The sequence below is a fragment of the Dermacentor albipictus genome, unplaced genomic scaffold (assembly GCF_038994185.2).
Source record: "Dermacentor albipictus isolate Rhodes 1998 colony unplaced genomic scaffold, USDA_Dalb.pri_finalv2 scaffold_24, whole genome shotgun sequence".
NCBI lineage: Eukaryota > Metazoa > Arthropoda > Arachnida > Ixodida > Ixodidae > Dermacentor > Dermacentor albipictus.
In genome coordinates, this window is record NW_027225578.1 from 5,131,755 (window position 1) to 5,153,629 (window position 21,875).

Here is a 21,875-nt window from a genome sequence, read left to right on the forward strand (position 1 = left end):
GACCATCGGTTATCTGCCCTCCTCATTACATGTCCTGCCCATGCCCATTTCTTTTTCTTGATTTCAACTAAGATGTCATTAACCCGCGTTTGTTCCCTCACCCAATCTGCTCTTTTCTTATCCCTTAACGTTACACCCATCATTCTTCTTTCCATAGCTCATTGCGTCGTCCTTAATTTAAGCAGAACCCTTTTCGTAAGCCTCCAGGTTTCTGCCCCACACGTGAGTACTGGTAAGACACAGCTGTTATATACTTTCCTCTTGAGGGATAGTGGCAACCGGAGCCGAATTCAACCGGAGCCGATCAAATATGTCTCAAGCGAAATAAGTGTTGTTCTAGCTTACATTGTTAATTTTTCAATATCTTCAGAAATCTTTCCAGATGCGCTATTTACCGCTCGCATAACACCAATCCATAAAGGTGGAGCGAAACATCAAGTCTCAAATTACAGACCAATTTCTGTCTTAAATATATTTTCAAAGCTTTTTGAAAGCGTCGTGGTTGACAGGCTGTGGTCTTTCCTGACTAAACACAGTGTATATGGTTTCCAAAAGAATAAGTCAGCAGAGCAAGCCCTTCTAGATATCAAGGATAAAATAATTGAGAACATCGAAAAACAGAAGGTTACACTTGGCCTTTTTCTAAATTTGCAGAAGGCTTTCGACTCGATCGATCATAAAATATTATTCCATATAAACTAGAAATCTACGGAATACGCGGTATCGCTAATGATTTAATAAGAAGTTACCTAACAAATCGAAGCCAATTTGTTCAGATGAATTCTATTAGCTCTGACATTTTGCCTATAAAACAGGGTGTGCCTCAGGGCTCAAAACATGGCCCACTATTCTTAATTTATGTAAATGATATTGTACGAATACCCGACTCACCTGACCTGGCAATGTTTGCTGATGATACCAACGTGTTTTTTACTTCCAGTGACACTTCTGAACTTTCTGTCAGTGTTAATGCGTATCTAAATCGCATATCAGTTTGGTTGAGTGCAAATAGTCTTGAATTAAATACTGCAAAAACAACATACATTTTATTGAGGGCTTGCAACAAGAACATACCTAATGACATTAACATTAATTACAATGGTACAGCAATTAACCATGTCCAAGAACAAAAGTTCTTAGGCGTTTGGTTTGAGGAACATTTATCTTGGAGTTCGCATATAAGGATGCTATGCAATGACCTTTCTAAATCTGTTGGTATCATTAACAGGATAACCCAGCTGATTCCGCTTTGGCTCAAATATCAGTTATACAATACTCTCCTTTACTCTAAACTTTGCTACGGGGTCCTGGTTTGGGGTACAACTTCAAAAACAAACAACAAATTAATTCTTTTACAGAAACGAATCCTTCGTATATACTGCAATTACCATGGCCGTATTGTAAACCTTGAAACGGCTCCATTATTTCAGCGCTATTCTCTTCTTCGAGCAGGCAGAATACATTATAAGAAACTTCTGTGACCATACACAAACAAAAATTATTCACTAAAATAGACAACGATGAAATACCTCGTTATTCACTGCGCCAGAATACCAGACACTTACCGAAAACAAGAACAAATTATGGTAAACAAACTTCCATATATCAGTCGACAGAAATAGTAAACAAGGTAGGAGAACTGTTAAACGTTAGTGCTTCAGCAAGCACCTACAAAAGACAGCTTAATGCATTATTACTCACCGATGACATTGCTTTCAGTAATTATTAACATATTCATTTTATTGCATCTGTGTGTAGGCATGTATGACCTAACAAAGAGCACATACTGATAGAATTTGTGCTAATGTTTATGCGCCTTACTGGTTCTAACGAACAAATATTGTAATCATTTTTGTTACTGAAATTATCATCTCTTGTGCGAAATATATATGTGTTATATGTGTACTCATTTGTACTGATTTTATCCGCTGTTGTAACCGTGGGGTCTGGAACCTCTGTCAGGCCTTCGTGCCTTTAGTCCCAGTCTCCCCTCGCTTGGACGAGAAATAAAGTACATATGATGATGATGATGAACCTGCTGTTCATGATTTGAGAATGTCTGATAAACGAACCTCAGCCCATTCTTATTCTTCTGCTTATTTCAGTCTCATGATCCGGATCCGTGGTCATTACCTGCCTTAAGTAAATGTATTCCCTTACCACTTCCAGTGCCTCGCTACCTATCGTAAACTGCTGTTCTCTTCCAAGACTGTTAAACATTACTTTAGTTTTCTGCAGATTAATTTTTAGAGCCACCCTTCTGCTTTGCCTCTCCAGGTCAGTGAGCATGCATTGCAATTGGTCTCCTGAGTTACTAAGCAAGGCAATATCATCAGCGAATCGCAAGTTACTAAGGTATTCTCTATTAACTTTTATCCCCAATTCTTCCCATTCCAGATCTCTAATACCTCCTGTAAACATGCTGTGGATAGCATTGGAGAGATCGTATCTCCCTGTCTGACGCCTTTCTTTATTGGGATTTTGTTGCTTTCTTTATGGAGGACTTCGGTGGCTGTGGAGCCACTATAGATATCTCAGTATTTATACATATGGCTTGTCTACACCCTGATTCTGTAATGCCTCCATGACTGCTGAGGTTTCGACTGAATCAAACGCTTTCTCATAATCAATGAAAGCTATATTAGGGTTGGTTATATTCCGCACATTCCTCTATCACCCGATTGATAAGTGTGAATATGGTCTATTGTTGAGAAGCCTTTACGAAATCCTGCCTGGTCCTTTGGTTGACAGAAGTCCAATGTCTTCCCAATTCTATTTGCGATTACCTTAGTAAATACTTTGTAGGCAACGGACAGTAAGCTGATCGGTCTGTAATTTTTCAAGTCTTTGGCGTCCCCTTTCTTATGGATTAGGATTATGTTAGCGTTCTTCCAAGGTTCCGGTACGCTCGAGGTCATGAGGCATTGTGTATATAGGGTGGCCAGTCTTTCTAGAACAATCTGCCCACCATCCTTCAACAAGTCTGCTGTTACCTGATCCTCCCCAGCTGCCTTCCCCCTCTGCATAGCTCCCACAGCGTTCTTTACTTCTTCCGGCGTTACTCGTGGGACTTCAAATTCCTCTGGACTATTCCCTCTTCCATTATCGTCGTGGGTGCTACTGGTACTGTATAAATCTCTATAGAACTCCTCAGCCACTTGAACTATCTCATCCATATTAGTAACGATATTGCCGGCTTTGTCTCTTAACGCATACATCTGATTCTTGCCTATTCCTTGTTTCTTCTTCACTGCTTTTAGGCTTCCTCCGTTCCTGAGAGCTTGTTCAATTCTATCCATATTATAGTTCCTTATGTCAGCTGTGTTACGCTAAGTTCTGCCAGTTCTATTCAAGCTGTAGGGTTAGAGGCTTTCATGCATTGGCGTTTCTTGATCAGATCTTTCGTCTCCTGCAATAGCTTCCTGGTATACTCTCTAACGGTGTTACCACCGACTTCTATTGCACACTCCTTAATGATGCCTATAAGACTGTCATTCATTACTTCAACACTAAGGTACTCTTCTTGAGTTAAAGCCGAACACCTGTTCTGTAGCTTGATCCGGAATTCGTCTATTTTCCCTGTTACCGCTAACTCATTGATTGGTTTCTTATGTACCAGTTTCTTCTGTTCCCTCAAGTCTAGGCTAATTCGAGTTCTTACCATCCTATGATCACTGCAGCGCACCTTGCCGAGCACATCCAGATCTTGTATGATGCCAGGGTTAGCGCAGAGTATGAAGTCTATTTCATTTCTAGTCTCGCCATTTGGGCTTCTCCACGTCCACTTTCGCCTAACCCGCTTGCGGGAGAAGGTATTCATTATCCGCATATTATTCTGTTCTACAAACTCTACTGATAACTCTCCCCTGCTATTCCTAGAGCCTATGCCATATTCCCCCACCGACTTGTCTCCAGCCTGCTTCTTGCCTACCCTGGCATTGAAGTCACCCATCAGTGTAGTGTATTTTGTTTTGACTTTACCCATCACCAATTCCCCGTCTTCATAAAAGCTTTCGACTTCCTGGTCATCATGACTGGTAGTAGGGGCATAGACCTGTACGACCTTCAATTTGTACTTCTTATTAAGTTTCACAACAAGACCTGCCACCCTCTCATTAATGCTATAGAATTCCTGTATGTTACCAGCTATATCCTTGTTAATCAGGAATCCGACTCCTAGTTCTCGTCTCTCCGCTAAGCCCCGGTAGCACAGGACGTGCCTGCTTTTTAGCACTGTATATGCTTCTTTTGTCCTCTTAACCTCACTCAGCCCTATTATATCCCATTTACTACCCTCTAATTCCTCCAATAACACTGCCAGACTCGCCTCACTAGATAACATTCTAACGTTAAACGTTGCCACGTTCAGAGTCCAATGGTGGCCTGTCCGGCCTGGCCTGTTCCAAACCAGATATGACACCTCAATTCAAAGCAGCAATGAACAGGTTAGAGAGGCTCCTTCTATAACTAGCGATGAAGTTAGAAGGGCCTTGCAAGACATGAAATGGGGAAAAGTGGCAGGAGAAGATGGACTACCAGTCAATTTAAGGGGGGAGGTAGGGATCAAAGCTAACTTTTTTGTTCTTTGACCTAGAGCAACGAAATTTGGCAGCCACATTCAAAAGTGTCTGAAATAAAGAAATATGTAGTTTCATTACGATACCTCAACTAGTTTTCAAGTTACAAAATGTTACATGTGTTCCGCCTGTGGAAAACCTGGCACTGCAACGAAACATGCAGGGAGCTACCTGTAGTTTTAATCTTTGCCCAAAAGAGCACTACAGGGTACAACAGTTCCAAAGATTTTTTAACTGCTTTATATTTTTTTACACAGAACATCATGTTCACTTTTACTAATTATACCAGAACTTGTCATTTACAAATTAGTATGCTAAAAAAAAGCTAAGCCTTCAGCAAGATATTGAAGACTGTCATACTCTAAAGCACACTTCAGGCAATACATAAAAACAAACAGGATCAAAATTGGTCCAGGCATTCCAATGCTTCCCTTTCCACAGACAACGCAGAATGCCCAAAACACACTTTTGAGAAAACGTCTCTCAAAGTTCTTGGAGCAGTTCACATCTCACAAAATGCACCAGGATTGTAGTTTTTGCTGTCTTTGCTTACAGGTGACTTTTTGGGTATCTGCCCTTTGATTCCCACAGTTCGAGGTGCCGATGCGCGAAATGCCTAGTCGCAGGCTCGAGGAGTCGACACTTGATGTGCTTAGTCGCACAGTCCGAGGTGCCGAAGCGCGAAGTACCTCGCCGCGCAGTCTGAGGTGCCGATTCGCGAAATGCCTAGTCGCGGGCTCGAGGAGTCGACACTTGATGTGCTTCGTCGGGCATTCGGAGGCTCCGATGCACAAAATGCTCAAGTGAGGGTCCGTGGTGTTCACGCGCGACGTGCTTGGTCACGAATTCCGAAACACCAAGTGCTGAAAGGCTTAGCCATGTGTCCAGATTCCGTGCGCAAATCTTGTTCTAGATGTCTGCGTCGCCGATGCTCGGTATGCTAGAGCCTAGCAGACGACGCGAGCGCCAGACCAATGGCGAACCGCGCTGGATTCGCGTGACGGACGCGGCCAATCGCAGACTCTGGCATGACCTTCAATTATTTGCTTTTTATGTGCTTGTTTCTGTATGGAGGAGGTAGCTGAAGCAGCAAATTTGAAGACGGAGAAATGCGCTTTCCGACGAGACCAAGATGGCGGCGCTCAGTTGCGCCGTTCCAGCGATATTGTGGCTTGAAAAATGCTTTTTTTTTTCTCTTTATTTTCGCCACTCTCGCTGATTAAACAAATTTTTTAGAGCACTTCTACGTGGTTTACAGTAATGATATTTCGGAATCAGATAGAAAAAGAGCAACAAAAATTGAAAATGTGATTTTCAAAAAATTCGATATTTTGGCCATTTCTCGCTATGCAAAAGCCGCGTCCCCCCTTAATCAAAGATGGTGGAGACATAATGCTTGAAAAACTAGCGGCCCTTTATACAAACAGCCTACCGACTGCAAGGGTCCCAGAGAACTGGAGGAATGCCAACATTATTCTAATCTACAAAAAGGGAGACATTAAAGAATTGAAAAATTATAGGCCCTTAGCTTACCTCCAATATTATATAAAATATTCACCAAGATAATCTCCAGTAGAATAAGAGCAACACTGGACTTTAGTCAACCAAGGCAACAGGTGGGTTTCACGAAGGGATACTCTACAACAGATTCTATCCATGTCATCTATCCGGTAATCGAGAAATCTGCAGAGTACAATCACCCTCTATATACGGCTTTCATAGATTACGAAAAGGCATTTGATTCAGTCGAGATACCAGCAGTCAGAGGCATTACAGAAGCACGAAGTACAGGACGCTTAGTTAAATATCTTGGAAAGTATCTCCAGTGATTCCACAGCTACCTTAATTCTACACAAGAAAACCAGGAAAATACCTATAAAGAAAGGGGTCAGACAGGGAGACACAATCTCTCTAATGCTATTCACTGCGTGCTTGGAAGAGGTATTAAAGCTATTAAACTGGGAAGGCTTAGGAGTAAGGATCGACGGCGAATATCTCAGCAACCTTCGGTTTGCCGATGACATTGTTCTATTCAGCAACAATGCAGACGAGTTACAACGAATGATTGAGGACCTTAACAGAGAGAGTGTAACAGTGGGGTTGAAGATTAATATGCAGAAGACAAAGATAATGATGAATAGCCGGGCAAGGGAACAAGAGTTCAAGATCGCCAGTCAGCCTCTAGAGTCTGTGAAGGAGTACGTTTACCTAGGTCAATTAATCACAGGGAACCCTGATCATGTGCAGGAAATTCATAGAAGAATAAAAATGGGTTGGATCACATATGGCCGACATTGTCAGCTCCTGACTGAAAGCTTACCATTATCATTGAAAAGGAAGGTGTACAATCAGTGCATTTTACCAGTGCCGACATATGGGGCAGAGACGTGGAGACTGACAAAGAAGCTTAAAAACAAGTTAACGACGACGCAAAGAGCGATGGAACAAAAATTACTAGGCCTAATGTTAAAGGACAGAAAGAGAGCGGTTTGGATCAGAGAGCAAACGGGTATAGATCATAATCTAATTGACATAAAGAAAAAAAAAATGGAGCTGGGCAGGTCATGTAATATAACAAGTATGCCAGTTAGATAACTGTTGGACCATTAGGGTTACAGAATGGGCACCAAGAGAAGGGAAATGTAGTCGAGGCGTCAGAAGACTAGGTGGAGCAATGAAATTAGGAAATTCGTGGGTGCTACTAGTTGGAATCGGTTGGCGCAGGACAGGGGTAATTGGAGACCGCAGGGAGAGGCTTTCGTCTTACAGTGGACATAAAACAGGCTCATGATGATGGTGATGATGAACACTGCGCTATTTATGTCTGCAAAATCTTCAAATATAAAAGCGGCAGAAATTGGCACACTGCAGTCTAGCAGGTAATCAGTGACATCCGCATTTGAGCCTGTTGTGGTAGGTGGCAGGTTCATGCTCTTCGGTTATGGAGTCATATGGACAGCGACTCGAGACTCATTCCGAGTCGGACTGCGAGGGTACCCTTGGTGCCATTTCACACAGCCTGTTGATAAGTTCATCAGAAAGACTTCTTGAAGCCAGCAGAGCACTGTTTGGAACGCAAACTAAACAAACAGAACGGCGAGAGCAGGCCATGTGCGAGGTTGCCCGAATAGGATGTGATGAACGTGATGTTGATGTGAACTATAATTCAGGCAAAGTCTCCAAGATCGGTATTTGGAATTAAATCTCTTAGGTGTAGAGCTGCGACCGAGGCAAGGCCTTAGGGATTACCGTCTAATTTGTAATCTCTGAGGCCACACTTGATGTCTCGAGCCTCTGAGGCCATACTTGGTGTCGATGTTGCCACAGGAGATAATGTTGGCAGAGTTGGCATATACACTACAGCCACCGGCGGAGTCTGCAGAACCGAATGTAGAGCTGGTGGCTGTCCGAAATGTTGGTCATCTTTACAGATTAAGTCTATGGGGTTATTGGCGGTGCCGTGAATCTGTCTGAATTACCGAGCATGTCTGGATTATCAGTGTCCGATTTATCAGTCGGCGACTGTAGAGAGTGCAGGAGAACTGAACTCATGCTAAACTTGCCTGGCATAAAGTTAAATCGAAGAGCACAGTGCAGACAGCGCGTGCTACACTGTCAAATCGAGGACAAACATGCAGCCCTCCCTGAACTAAAGTGGCCGACTAATAATTCGGACATGATTATTTGCACTGCTCTGTGCCCCCGTCATTAGCCCTGTAGACTTTAACGTATAAGGGCGACTGAAGTTTCGGATACCTTGGAGCGCACCATTCGATAATTCGGACTCAGATTGCATGACTGTGTGCTAATTTGGCCAACAAGTTATTTTCGTTTTTATACGTCGCTGGCCATGTTGCCAGCACCTCCTCGAAACCAAAACTAGTGAAGCCTAGTCAATTTAATAGTTACTGTTGAAGATTCGGTGCATACGTTGACTGTACTTTCATCTACCTGTAGTAGCAGCATGATAATGGTCGAGATACGAGCCGTAATTTTGTAACAACACCTTTTGCTTGATTCTATGACACTCTTACAATCTAATGTTTCACAGTCAGCTGATCCTGTTGAAAACACGGGCGTAGCATTACTATAACCCCTGAAAAAGCACCAGAAGTCTAAAAACGAATAGCATAAAATGCATTGCTAGATAATCGTGGCCACAGATTGTCTAGTACAAAGGCAAACGTATGTGCATAGCAACTCTTTGACAAACTTGGGGTGCGATCGGAGATGGTTGTTCGGCGCGTTCGTTCAGTTACCGGCGCGCGCGATTGGCCTACTCCGCGCCGACGTCGCCAGCCACGGGGCACCGCCCCGTGGCTGGCGTCAATCTGTGGCTGGCTCCTGTCAATCATCCGCCCACCGAGCATTTTGTCCGAACGCGATGGGAGTTGAGAAGTTTGGAGCGATCATACGGCTTAGCATGGCGTGTCTGGTGGATTGGATTGGATCCAACAGGCGGCCTTTTTGGCTGCGGAACAGCAGGTTTGAATCCAATCCATAGTTTAATTCTAGAAAATGGCGCTTCCGTTGGAAACTTAAGTTGTTGCGCTGGCGTTTCTAGAGGAAGGAGGCGAGCGGGTGGCGGTGCGAAACGCGTTTGAAGAAATGGCAGAAAGTGAATTCCGGCGTCGTTTTTGTTTCTCGAAACAAATAATTCGTTGGTTGTACAGAGAAATCGACAACATCATTGGTGCCAGCGAGCCACCGGGATGTTGTCGCTGCCTCTTGAAAAGTGCGCCACTCTTCCCGTCGTCTTTTTTTTTTCTTTTTCCTTCTCGCTGTACGCGACACCACCTAGGGACGATGCAAAGAACCTAATAGTTATAAATTGCTGTAGTCACACGTACTACTATTTGAAAACGTGTTTGGGCTTGAGAAGAAAAAATACATTTTTTTAGACAAAGATTTAGACGAGAAACATTTGGCTTTGTAGTATACTGTTTGCAAGCAGACGACAAACGACGGAGGTAAACTTCCGGGGAGGTCACCGCTTCCTGATTGCTGCTCTCTCCGCCCCGCTGTCACAAATTTTGCATACTGCAACTTTGTGACGTTGCAGCAACTGAACAGAACGCGTATCGAACAAAATATCTCCGATCGCGCCCTTGGGCCGTATTCTTGGATTATCACTTTAGAAGATACTTTATTTTCACAAACTGGACGCATCAATGCAGCATTTCCACACTGTGATAAGGTAGCATGCTTGGCACTGCGCTAAGAGTGCCGTAGCTCGTAGACACCCAACGCGTCTTGTGCTTGTTGCACAAAAGATAGCACGTGCTTGGCACTGTGCCAGGAAGGGCATCGCTCGCATAGATGCACCTTGTGCTCGTTGTTGTAGCTTCGACGGGCCGGCCGGATGGAAGGGTTACGGCATGAGGCCTAAACGGCCGGGGCGCGCAGCGCCGCAAGATAAGAGCCGAACTGCTCCAGTCAGGGACCAGACAAGGAATGCACTTTTATTTCTCTGAGGGGAAGCAGGAAGGCAGCTTACAGCGTTTGGCGCTGAGTGGCGCCCTGATGTAAAGACCCAAAACCAAAACCAGAAGTTAACACAGGATACCACATCACCTCTCCCTTGAAAGGAAAAATGCTCTACTATTCGCTCTCCTCGCAACAAAAGTAAGTCACGAGTCAAAGAACACATGTTAGCACTGTAACATACATGATAGTGATGTCATCTTTACACAATAGAAAATTGTATCTTTGGCTTCCCCCTTCAAAAAAACGCACTACACTGAATATGAGTTATGGCACTCCAGATCTGCAGTTCCAGTACCCGTCTTGGGGAGGAGTGTCGCACGGACGTTGAGGAGACTGTTCTGCACGGGGTGAACCCGGAGGTGGTGGTGGTGAGACAGGTGGTTGCAAAGAAGGGGTTGCAGCAGGAAAATGAGTACGAGTAGGAACTGGAAGAAAAGCTGGAAACCATCGTCAAAGGATGTTCCGTCATTGAAATGACTCCTTTCATTTGTTTCCTCCTGACGTACTGAGTACTTCCCCAGTTTAGACGCGTTCCAACGCTTGCCATTTTTAAGCTGGAAAGTACTTCGACCTACTTTGCGGTAAATCTTGAACGGACCGGAGTATTTAGGATCGAACTTTCTCGAGTTGCGTACTCGAACAAGATCTCCTGGAAGAAATTGAGGAGATTTTGGGGCACGACGATGGTCCACGTACATCTGAACACTTTTGGCGTAAGAGCCGAGCTCGCATGCAATCACCTCCTTAATGGTCTGGAAGCTATACTCGGTATCCTGATCCCAGACAAACGGTTGTCCTTGCTTTAGCAGTTTCTTAAGCGGCTCTACCAATTCATCGTACTGCGGGATCAGTTTAGTGTAGTATCGCGTGACACCGAGAAATGAATGCAGCGACTTCTTGTCAGTTGGCTGCGGCGCCTTAACAACTGACTGAACTTTGTTTTCCCGCAGCGAAATACCGTTTGCAGTGCAGACTTGCTTACGGAGAACCCTAGGTTGAGGACACAGTTTCGCGGAGACTGGTTGCACTGACGCCCGAAGATGAACGTCGTGGATGAAGTCATTTGCAAGTCTCGATTGTCCTGAGTATGGCTGGGCGAACTCCGAGGGAGGGTTATGCGGAAGAGACGGAAACTGAACGCTTGGGTCAGCTGGAACTCCTAACACTTGTTGGCACGTAGCGAAATCAAGCTGCGTACGAGCAGGGGACTGTCGATGCTTTCGGTTCCTCGAACGGCAAACTGAAGCAAAATGTCCTACTTTTCCGCACGCACAGCAGGAAACGTGCTTGGCTGGACAGCCTGGATCAGATGCGATGTGGTGAGGTGAACCACATCGGTAGCAATAGCCCGCGATGTCTCGACTGGCTTCGCAGAGTTCGAGCCACGCGCCATGTTGACCGGCCTTCCCAGGTCGCGACTTTCCGCCATGCCGCCGAGCGCCATTTTGAAGCCGCTGGATCGAGGGAGAACCGCCATCTTGCGCGCCCGGGCAAGGAAGGTGACGGCTGTCGACGCCATCTTGGCGTTGCGTCGAGACGCGCTGAACAGACGAGCTGTTAAAAGCTTGAAGTTCTTAAGTTCTTTGTGAACTTGCTGTACAGTTCGTCCGATTTCCTGGGCCTTCTTGAGCGTGAGGGACGCTCCTTCGTAAAGTAACCTTTCTCTAATTCTTGTTGATGCGACGCCTTGGAGGATTTGGTCGCGAAGAGGCTCGTCATGCCAAACGCCGAACGCACAAGCAGGCGCTAGCCTTTGTAGCGCGGTGACGAAGTCCTGAAAGGTTTCTCCAGGTAGTTGCTTCCTGTCACGAAAGATAATACGGTGCACCAGGGGATTGCTGCTTTCTTCGTAGTGCTGGTCGAAGATGCGGAGAACGTCTTCGAACGTAGTAGCCGCCTGGTCCGTTTGCGACGTAAGGTCGTAGTAGATACGCTGCCCCTCGAAGCCTAAGTTACTCAGTAATATGGCTTTCTTCCTCTCGTCTTGTAGTGCCTCGCCTCCGGTTGCCTCGAGAAACGTGCGAAAGTACCGTTTCCACGTGAGCCACGGTACCACAGGAGTGCCGGGTAGCGCCAGGAAAGGCGGCATGTGGGGTACGAACGCCATGCCGGGCACCGAAAACAAAGGCGGAGGAGTTGAAGTTGACGGAGGAGACGTAGCTGCGGCGTCTTGCATGCCGGAAGCAGGAGGAGGAGCAGAAGTACGGCAAGGGCACGTAGGAAGCAGAGCAATGGTTTACCTCGTCGCCAGTTTGTTGTAGCTTCGACGGGGCGGCCGGACGGAAGGGTTACGGCATGAGGCCTAAACGGCCGGGGCGCGCAGCGCCGCAAGATAAGAGCCGGACTGCTCCAGTCGGGGACCAGACAAGGAATGCACTTTTATTTCTCTGAGGGGAAGCAGGAAGGCAGCTTACAGCGTTTGGCACTGAGTGGCGCCCTGATGTAAAGACCCAAAACCGAAACCAGAAGTTAACACAGGATACCACACTCGTCATGCAAAATTAGAGGTAACCCCGAAAGTAACAATCTGAGAACGTGGCGCACCTTTCTTGGCTACTTATGGACTAAAGTCAATTTTCTATGAAGTCGATCAATTTTCGATGAAACGATGAAGTCTGGCTGCTGAATGTCCATGCCAAAAGGTAGTGAAATGCGAAATCCTTGAAAAGAAAAAAAGAAAACGAGAAATTAGAGTCGCTGCACGATGGGCCGCTGCCGCCAAACGCTCGTTTTCCAGCCTTCTCCGTGTGGCTCTGTCCTGTACCCCTTTCACACCTCCGAAAACGAAAAGGCTGCACCCATAGGTTTACGCCGCCCCACCCTCCGGAACACCAATGCACCGTGTCAACTGCACTGCAAGCAAATTGCTCACATGTTGCTCGCTGGCTCCTCATTCAGAGCAGTTCTGCGAACAGCTTAATTGCTCGCGTTCGTCTTGGTTGATCATGTTGAAGTAATTCCTGGCCACGCAGTTTCTCAGCTTTGCTTGACCCACTGCCGAAGCGGAAAATGGCTGATCCGCCTGCTGATCATCGGCAACGCACGACGCTGCTGGTGAAAAGAAAGCGCACCGCTATAGATTTGGAAACTAAGTTCTTCTAACCGATGAGACGATCATCGCGAATGTGCTTGCATCAGATAGCGACGGCGACGACGGCAGTGATGACGCAGTAGGGCAGGCCGCATCAACATTGTCCTCACAGGAGGCCAGGCAGATGATTCAGTCCCCTCCGGGGCTTCCTTTTCGTGAGGAACATTCTGCTGCACTACGTGAGGCACCTGGATGCCTTGGAGAAGGATGTCGGCAGGCTTCGCGTAAAGCATGCAGGGCTGACGAACATAGCCTTTTCTGTGCAAGCCAGTGAGAAGTACGTGGCCAAATGGTTGTGGCGATCTCTCCTCAGCATTTCTCCTGGACTTCTCAAGCTGACAGGCTGCCGTGGCAGCCTTCTTGCAATCTTTAACAGGCCGCTTTCAAGGCCACCAAAGCTATGCTTCGCTGGTGCTTGCATATCGCTTGCCACCCGTGACACCTCTTTGCATTTGTTATGGCAGTGCCATTCTTTAACGCCGACAGCCGCGGCTTGTTACACGCGATCGGAGCGCCCAAGAAGCAGTTAAACAAGTGAACACAATCAGCAGCCGGGCGGAGGAAGGTAGTGGGGAGGGTCACTGGCCTCCCCGCCTATACAGTTTTTTCGCATCAGCTCTGCCATCCCCCTATCTTGATTTTTTCATGCAACCCAGTTATAACAATTATCGGCTATAACAATGCAATTTTCGCGGCACTCGAATATTGCTACAAGTGGGTTCGGCTGTAAAGACTACTCTTCCAGTCAAGACAAGGGAAAAGCAATGTGACCTGCATCACGAACTTCTGCAAAGAGAGTAACCGGAGTCAGGGGCGAGGCTTTGCGGACTACTTAAAGGGACACTAAAGGCAAAGACTAATTCGACGTGGGCTGTTTAAATACCATTCAGAAACCTCACATCGCTTGTTTCGTGCCAAGAAGACTTAATTTACGAGAAAATTGCACCTGAAGGGTCCAAATACCTATATCGCAATTTACATCTCCCACCACCTAACCGGGGAGTGGTGACGTATACGCCATCACTCATCGGCTGTAGCTGTGGATTCACCACTACAGTTGCTTTTGGCCAAGTGGCGTGGACCGTTCAGGTATCCTGCGACATCTCATGGAAGTGGAAGTCTCTACTACTTGCAGTTTGTGCGAGTTTCGCAAACCAGCAAAACCAGTGCAACACTACACGATAACAAAACCTTTCGACTGCCTGCTTCATCGTCAAGGGTAATCTCAATCAGTTCTTTTTTTTCTAAAAATGAAATAAAACTGAACAAGTAGCATTTCCTTCATCCTATAATGCAACACAATGATATTTTCATAATGAGTGGCTGGGTACTTGTGACAGAACTTAAACGCAGAGTGCCTAAATCATCGGGCAAGTATTTGATTGTCTCTGGGGAGCCTCTAATCGTGGCCTGCGTTTACATCATTTTCCCTAATACTAAGGCTCCGTTCATGATAATATTGAAGCCTTAGAGGTAATCGAACACTATCACTTTAGCTTGACTTAATGTTTGCCTCCACACACACAGTGTGGAGTGTCCTTTAAACACTGCACACACAGTGTGCAGTGTCCTTTAAAGGGACACACAGTGTCCCTTTAAAGATCGAAGAACATGTGCAGACCTTGTACGCCAGTGTTGCAGACAAAGCTACCAACAGTGTGCCAGTAGACGATGGCGGGGGTGATAATGAGCCCACACGTGCACCTGCTTTAGTGACGGTGATCAAGTCTGAACGTTGTCCGCAGCTTTGTTGAGAGTAGCTGTGATTACTGAAATACTGTGCATAATTTGCAGGCTAGAGAATGTGACCTTTGCTGCAGCAGACTAATGTACCAAGCAATCATCCATCAATGATTATTCCAAGTGGTCCACCTATATGAAAAATAAACAGGAAATGGTCTTCTAATTCACCCTTTTCTTTCTGTTATTTTAGGGCAATTCAAAAATCCACTTCACTTGAAAATTGTTCGTAGTCCAATGGACTTCGAATTAACCCTTTCAAGGTAAATGACATAAATATACAGCGCCGCAAACAAATCCAAAATGGTCGATGCCGTATATTTATGGCGCGGTCTGTACGTTTAAAAAGCGCGCCAATTTCATAACTTTTTCTTTCCTGGCAGGTGCTGCCACAATGAGGGAATACAGGAAATTATTTTCTCGCACCTCCCTCTCGGTTTTCGTTGCATGGCTTGTTTTAGAGCTAGTTTGCTCCGGCGCGTCTATATACTACCGCTCGAGCATTGGCCCGCATGCGGGCGGGCAGCGGTTTCGGTTTTGTTCCGCGGGCAGTTTCGGCTTCTTGCGCTCGCAAAAGTGACGGCTATCTCGTTACTAATCGCTCAAACGGCGACCACCTGTTTCTCGCTTGTTTAGTGCTCACAAGGGTGTGCATAGGAAGGATGCCGCTGTGCATGCTTTTCCTTTTCTTTTTTGGAGACTTGCAAAAACTAATCACCGCTGGTTGGTGATGAGATGAAGATTGGCGGAAGTTTGTCACATGTGCGTTTTTTAAGGCACACAACCACACAGTTTTTTTTAGTACGCTCACATACGCAGTTCAATTATGCTATGGACATAAATATTAGTGTAAGTGCAGGAATATATGACACTTGCAAAATATTCTCTTGAATGCATTTTCTAAGCCTTGAACTATGTGTATAACAATGCATCAAATTTTTAATTCTTATAAGTTTATTTACTTTTCCTTAATTGTTATTTATGAATAAACAGTACATATATAGCAATGCAAAATATTTTTTTCTCACTTTACAGTCACCCTAGAAAAATTACGGTACATTTTTTTTCGAAATAGGTCCTTCAGAAGAATTGGAATCTGCAATAAAAAAAATTGACCTTGGGCAGTCGCATATGGCGAAAAAATACAACCCTGTAAGGGTTAATGAGATTTTACTGTACGCTACATTTATAGGGCTAGTGAAGGTGCTGCATAGTTGTCTGAATAATCAAACATGATTCAATCATTGGTCAGCGACTGTATTGTGGTGGCTATCAAAGATGAGCTATGACTGTTCTTGGCTATGGGCATGGAGGAAAGAAACAAAAAGCACTTAAGAGGGCTGATAAGAGTGGGCAGTCTGCATTTGCAAGGCAACCCGCTTTGATCTCTCCCTAGTTTCAGTCGCCAACTGCATGCCTGACCCATTGAATCCCGAGAACAGCATGTTTGGTTAGTGGTAGGTTTCAGTACCTCTGGCTGCTACAATTGCCATCACTTTCTCTAGTCTGTGCTGCTAGCTCTTTTCCATTACAACTTCTGAGTGGTGCGGCAGGCAAGCAAGCAATGAACCGAGTGCAGCTGCACAGAGCAACCAGAAGACACCGCATGATATCACATGCTTAGGTGCCTTTCCCGTGATTCCTCTTTGTTTTTTATAACTAGGCTTCAAGATGGTCATATGGTGCTCCCTCCCAAACTTTCTTTTTTCTTTTCTCCATGGCTGCGGGCCACCTACAACAGCCAGGCCTGAGGCACATGTGCAGGCACAATCAATGCCTTCCTACCTTGAGAGAGTAGGTCTGACCGAACTCCTTCCAGGTAGAGTCCGTGGGCTGTGGAAAATATGCATCCAGCTTTTCCAGCACATAGCCAGGTGGCATTGCCTTTTCAGCGTACACAATGATCTCCTGGAAAAGGTAGAGAAGTTGGAAGAACAAACATGAGAGCTAGACCACTGCAAATGCAATGCAAACAAACAATCTGAATCATGCACTCCTGCAATGCACAGGTGTGGCTCCTGCTTTATACATGAAAATAACCAACAGGGCACTTTGTGAACACATTCACACTTTTTATGCACCTATTATTATTATTTAAGAAAGCACAGCATTAAAAGAAAAGCCAGCTGCAGGTGGTTTCAATGTTTAGTTAAAGGATGACAAAAGGAAGATGTATTCCAAATACAGTAGCCTCTCTTTAAGATGACCTCTGAGTGTTCTACACATTCTACCTTCCAAATATATGGAATTTTTTCTCTGTTCCAAGGTTTAAATGCGTTTAGAGAGCAACATATAGTTGTCAAAAATGATTCGATTTAGCAAGATCATTCTTTACCTATGACACAAGAAGGAGGCCAAAAATGGCATTGCAAACGAATGCAACCTGTGCGGCGAGTCCACAGCGATCTGGAACACATGTAATGTTTTTTCATATTATTGCGAAGTATCCAGAATGCGTGGCAATAGGCAGTCAGACAGGTGTGCGGGAAAGATGGTGCCCGTTTATATGATGGTAAATGCGAAACAATAGACTGCCCTGCAAAACATACAAATGCATTTTGCTCTTATGTTAGCGAACGAATTCTGAGGTTTTCCATGCCAAAATCATGATTTGATTATGAGGCACGCTGTAGTGGGGGACTCCGGATTAATTTTGACCACCAGGGGATCTTTAAAATGCCCCAAATGCATAGGGCACGGGCATTTTTGCATTTCACCTCCATCAAAATGTGGCCGCCACGGCTGGGATTTGATCCTGTGACCTCACACCAAACAGCACAACGCCATAGCCACTAAGCCACCGTGGCGAGTGCTTATCTTGGTCATCAAAGCGACTGAATAAGTACTACAGGGTTTGCCCATAAAGTAACGAGACAGCCTGCCACACAGCGCTGAAGTCACCAGTAGCGCACTCCCCGGAGGCGGGATTTGCGGTCGAGGTTCCAAGCTAAGTAACGCTCCAGGCAGCAGTTGCGTTCGAGCTCTGATGCAGTGAAGATCCGAAGTGGCACAAAAGCTGTTTTCGAGTTTTTTGTCAAGCCAGAAAACATCAAAAATGGAGCGTTCGCAGGAGCAGCAGTACGCGATTAAATTTTGTTTTCACCTGGGCAAAATCGCTTCCCATACACTTGCCATGGTTAAGAAAGCTTACAAAGACAACACCCTGTCAAGGGCCCAGGTTTTCCAGTGGTTCAGCAAGTTCAAAAACGGACAGGAATCTGTTCAAAACATGGAGTGATCTGGGCCCCATCATCTAGTGGTTTGGACGAAAATGTAGCCAAAGTAAAATATCTTCTGGACTCCGACCATTGTTTGAGTATCAGGTTAATCCCTAAAGACCACACCATGTGCAAAACAACAGTTCACAAAATTATTCCTGAAAATTTGAACATGCTGTAGGTTTGTTCGAACATGGTGCCAAAAGTGTTGAATGACGAACAAAAATGACAAGTTGGCGTTTCTCATGAGATGACGGTGCAGTTAGAAAGTGAACATATCTTTTTAGATGGCGTAATAACAGGTGACGAAACATGCGTGTTCCAGTATGACCCTGAAATCAAGAGTCAAAATTCGGAGTGACAAACCGCAAACTCCCTGCGCCCCAAGAAAGCGAGAATATCAGAGTCTAAGGTAAAGGCAACATTCTGTCTTTTTTGACAAGCGTGGGGTGATCCACAAAGAATCTGTACCTCCAGGACGAACCACCAAAGCCGTGTTCTGTAAGAAGTCCTTGAGCACCTTCACAGAGCCGTCAAATGGAAACAATACGGGATTGCCGATTGCTGAAAGCTCCACCACGACAACGCTCCAACCCATACTGCCTTCATCATGACTGTCTACCTGGCCTGGATAGGGGTTGCAACCTTGCCACAGCCACCGTACAGCCCCATTGTGAGCCCAGCAGACTTTGCTGTTCTCAAAGCTGAAGAGAAGCCTGAAAGGTCCCCATTTCGACAATGTTCCCGTCATCCCAAGAGCTGTCACACAGTCGCTGAAAGAGGTTATGGTGGCCGACTTCCAGGGAGCCTTTGCAACGCGAGAATAACATTGGCAGCAGTGTATCAATGCCCACGCAGACTATTTTGAAGACTTGATAATATGTACCGATCAGACCAATAATTTTTTTTACCTGACCCAGTCTCATTAATTTAGACAAACCCTGTATTTAAGCATGTATGAAAAAAAAAGAGTACGTAACATTATTTGTAACGTTGTTAAGACTTCAAAAATGTTTTTAGTTATTCACCATGCAAGCGCAAGTAAACAATTACAGAGAAAGCGTATCATTAACAGGAATTAGAAGAGTTGAAATGGACAAATTCCCCATTTCAAGGAGATAAAAGGAATTACGGGGATCTCTATTCCCTGGAAGGGAGTGGGAATGGAGTGGAAATAGAGTGGAGGGCTTTACTCTGCAACTCTGCTATCAAGTATCGTGCTCAGGCCATCATTCTCCTTGCACTTGGGACTTCATTCTGGACAGCATAGTGACACTGATGCCAAAAATGCACCTAGAGTGTCCAAGCAATTGCTCCAATTCCAGTACATATTATCCTACAGGATGTGCCCCTTCACCACCAAGAGGACAATAATAGATTACCTTGTTTATTGCTGCTGCCACAGCTCCATTTTACAATTTGTTCTTTCCATGGTTCTCCCTGTTACCCATACTCTCGGACTTGCATGTTTTTTCTCACTTGTTTTCATTCCTTATCATCGTTTAGACCTGCAGTAGTAGGCAAAGCTTGTCGCTAGGCTAACCTGTCTAGTTATCATCTAACATTCTCTCTCATTTGCACTGTGATACTGGGTGGTGTAGCTTATTTACTCGCATAAGGCCCACCCTCGTACAGGTGTAAAGCCTGCACCCCTACTTTGCAATGTGAAAATCCCTGGGGGGAAAAAAAGAAGCAAAAAAGAAAGCTTCACCAAGAGTCCCACCTGTTGGTTTGCTCAAGCCACTACCAGATTATACCCGTTGTCCTACCAATAAGGGGATTATCCTCATCACTGTATCCTGCACTTTGTACCAAAGCGCAACTTAGCTTGCAGAATCCACTGAAGCTGTGCTGATTAGAACTAGTGGGCAGATGTAGCAGCAATAAGCCATTGCTGGAGATCGCAAATGAGCTGGATGACCATATGCGTGAAGCAGAGTTTGGGTCTGCAAATAAGCAGCCAGAAACTACTGTGAATGCCTACCCAATTCATGCATGTGCTTATTGGATGCAACAGCTTGAAGCTTGCACGTGGGTATAGAACCAATAAAACGCAACACTGATTTTGCACAGCAAGGCCCGAACTGACAGTGTAAAGGAGTCAAGGCTATTTCAGCACATTCATTTGTTATGAGAGATGTGAAATTATATTGTGAAAGCAATTATAAGGACACTTGAGGCATGTTCAAGCCGTTGCCCAACTGTCATGGTATCCATGACGCATGTGAAACCTGCTTGCTGAGGGTTAGGTTTTCCAAGATGCAAAATGATAAAAAGTGCACTTGGCAGCAAAAATGACGAAGCCAAGTGGACGCACTGTCATGCTCTGCTCAATCATCTGAGCAGCAAAGCCAGGGCAGCAAACATAAACTGGTCCGAGCAGAACAGGCAGTAGATGTCAAGCTCGAGCTATCAAATCCTTTCCTTGGGCAATGACTAACGCCGACAGTGTTTCATAAATCTCATCTCGTGCACCATTAAAGGGACCTTGAAACAATTTTGACGACTTTGGACAAACATACTGAGTAGTAGTTAGGGTAGGTCCTTCTGATCATTAAGTGACACCTTTAAGCGCTTTACCCAAAGCGTGTAATTTAGTATAAGGTTTTAAAAACAAGCATCACTAATGATTGCAGTACCACTGCTGCCCTAAGTTTTCAGCTGCCCCATTACAATATATGTAGCTGGCGCGCATGATGTTAGTTGGGCGATCTGCCCGACTGGCTGAGTTGAGTCACAATAATTTTTTCTGCATTATGGTGAACATTGTTCACAATAGCTGGAATGTTGGTTAAATTGTTCTTATAAAAAAAAAATTAACCGAAAGAGAATACACAATGACAGTTTATCCCTACACTCAAGCACTTCTGGCACAGAGCAAGTGTAGTTTGCTCATGTTACAATGTGCTCCATGTTGACACGAGCTGTGCAGTCAATGTTGGTCTCGAGGTTTCTTTTCGCGAGGACCATGAATTGCCCTTGTTGCATTATAGGCTTCAAACCTAGTGATTGGCGACATGTTAAGCTGCGACATCGTGTAACTCTGAAAGGCAACAGGTGAGCAGAGTGGGTGCAGCTAATCAGGCTGTCTGTATCCGATCAGCACAAGGATCTACATGTTTGCAGCCATCACTTCACGCTGGAGGATTACTACCACAATATCTCAGTAAGATGACATCTCAGTAAGGTGCCTGGTGGTGGTCTCGTGCTGACGATGACCTCTCGGTGAGCGCATATTTCCCCCCTCATCTCTTAAGAGGTCCAATACTTACAAGCATTTGTCTCGCAAACTATATTTATTTCAAGGGAATTTTCCATGTCTCAATAATTTCTCTCGTCGTATTCGAGTGCTGGTTGCCGTGTTATAGTTTGTTACCGAAGCTTTCCCCTCAAGTCTAAATATTTTAAGGCAGTTTGTCGTGTGCGTATCATGACCACGCACGCTTATATCGCCTTAAACTGGCTCTTTTAACTACTACACGCAGAGACAAAGCAACAGCGCGCGCATCAGATCCCATAGATGAGACGAATATTTACAATTATTATTAGGGCTATAATTATATTCGAATGCTGATTGCTGTGCTATCGTTTGTTAACGAAGATTTCCCTCAAGTCTAACTATTTTGAGGCAGTTTTTCGTGTGAGTATCATAGCCACACACGCTTATATCTCCTTCCGTTTCTCTACCACGGGTGTGCTTTAAAACCACGGCGCTGCAATTTTGCTTTCCTTTCCTTCATTCTTGTCCGCCCTTAAACTGGC

At 45.1% G+C, this 21,875-nt stretch overlaps 1 protein-coding gene across 3 annotated transcripts in view; it reads right to left on the minus strand.

The window, feature by feature from the left end:
- Nucleotides 1–21,875, minus strand: part of LOC135909089 (uncharacterized) — a 98,557-nt gene that overhangs the window by 65,561 nt on the left and 11,121 nt on the right. For all 3 annotated transcript variants that reach the window (XR_010566567.1, XM_065440924.1, XM_065440925.1), the window contains exon 4: nucleotides 16,681–16,803. Coding sequence is in view for 2 of the 3 variants with exons in the window: in XM_065440924.1 (XP_065296996.1) it covers nucleotides 16,681–16,803 (123 nt within the window). In the remaining variant the exon portion in view is untranslated. The remainder of the gene's footprint in view (nucleotides 1–16,680; nucleotides 16,804–21,875) is intronic.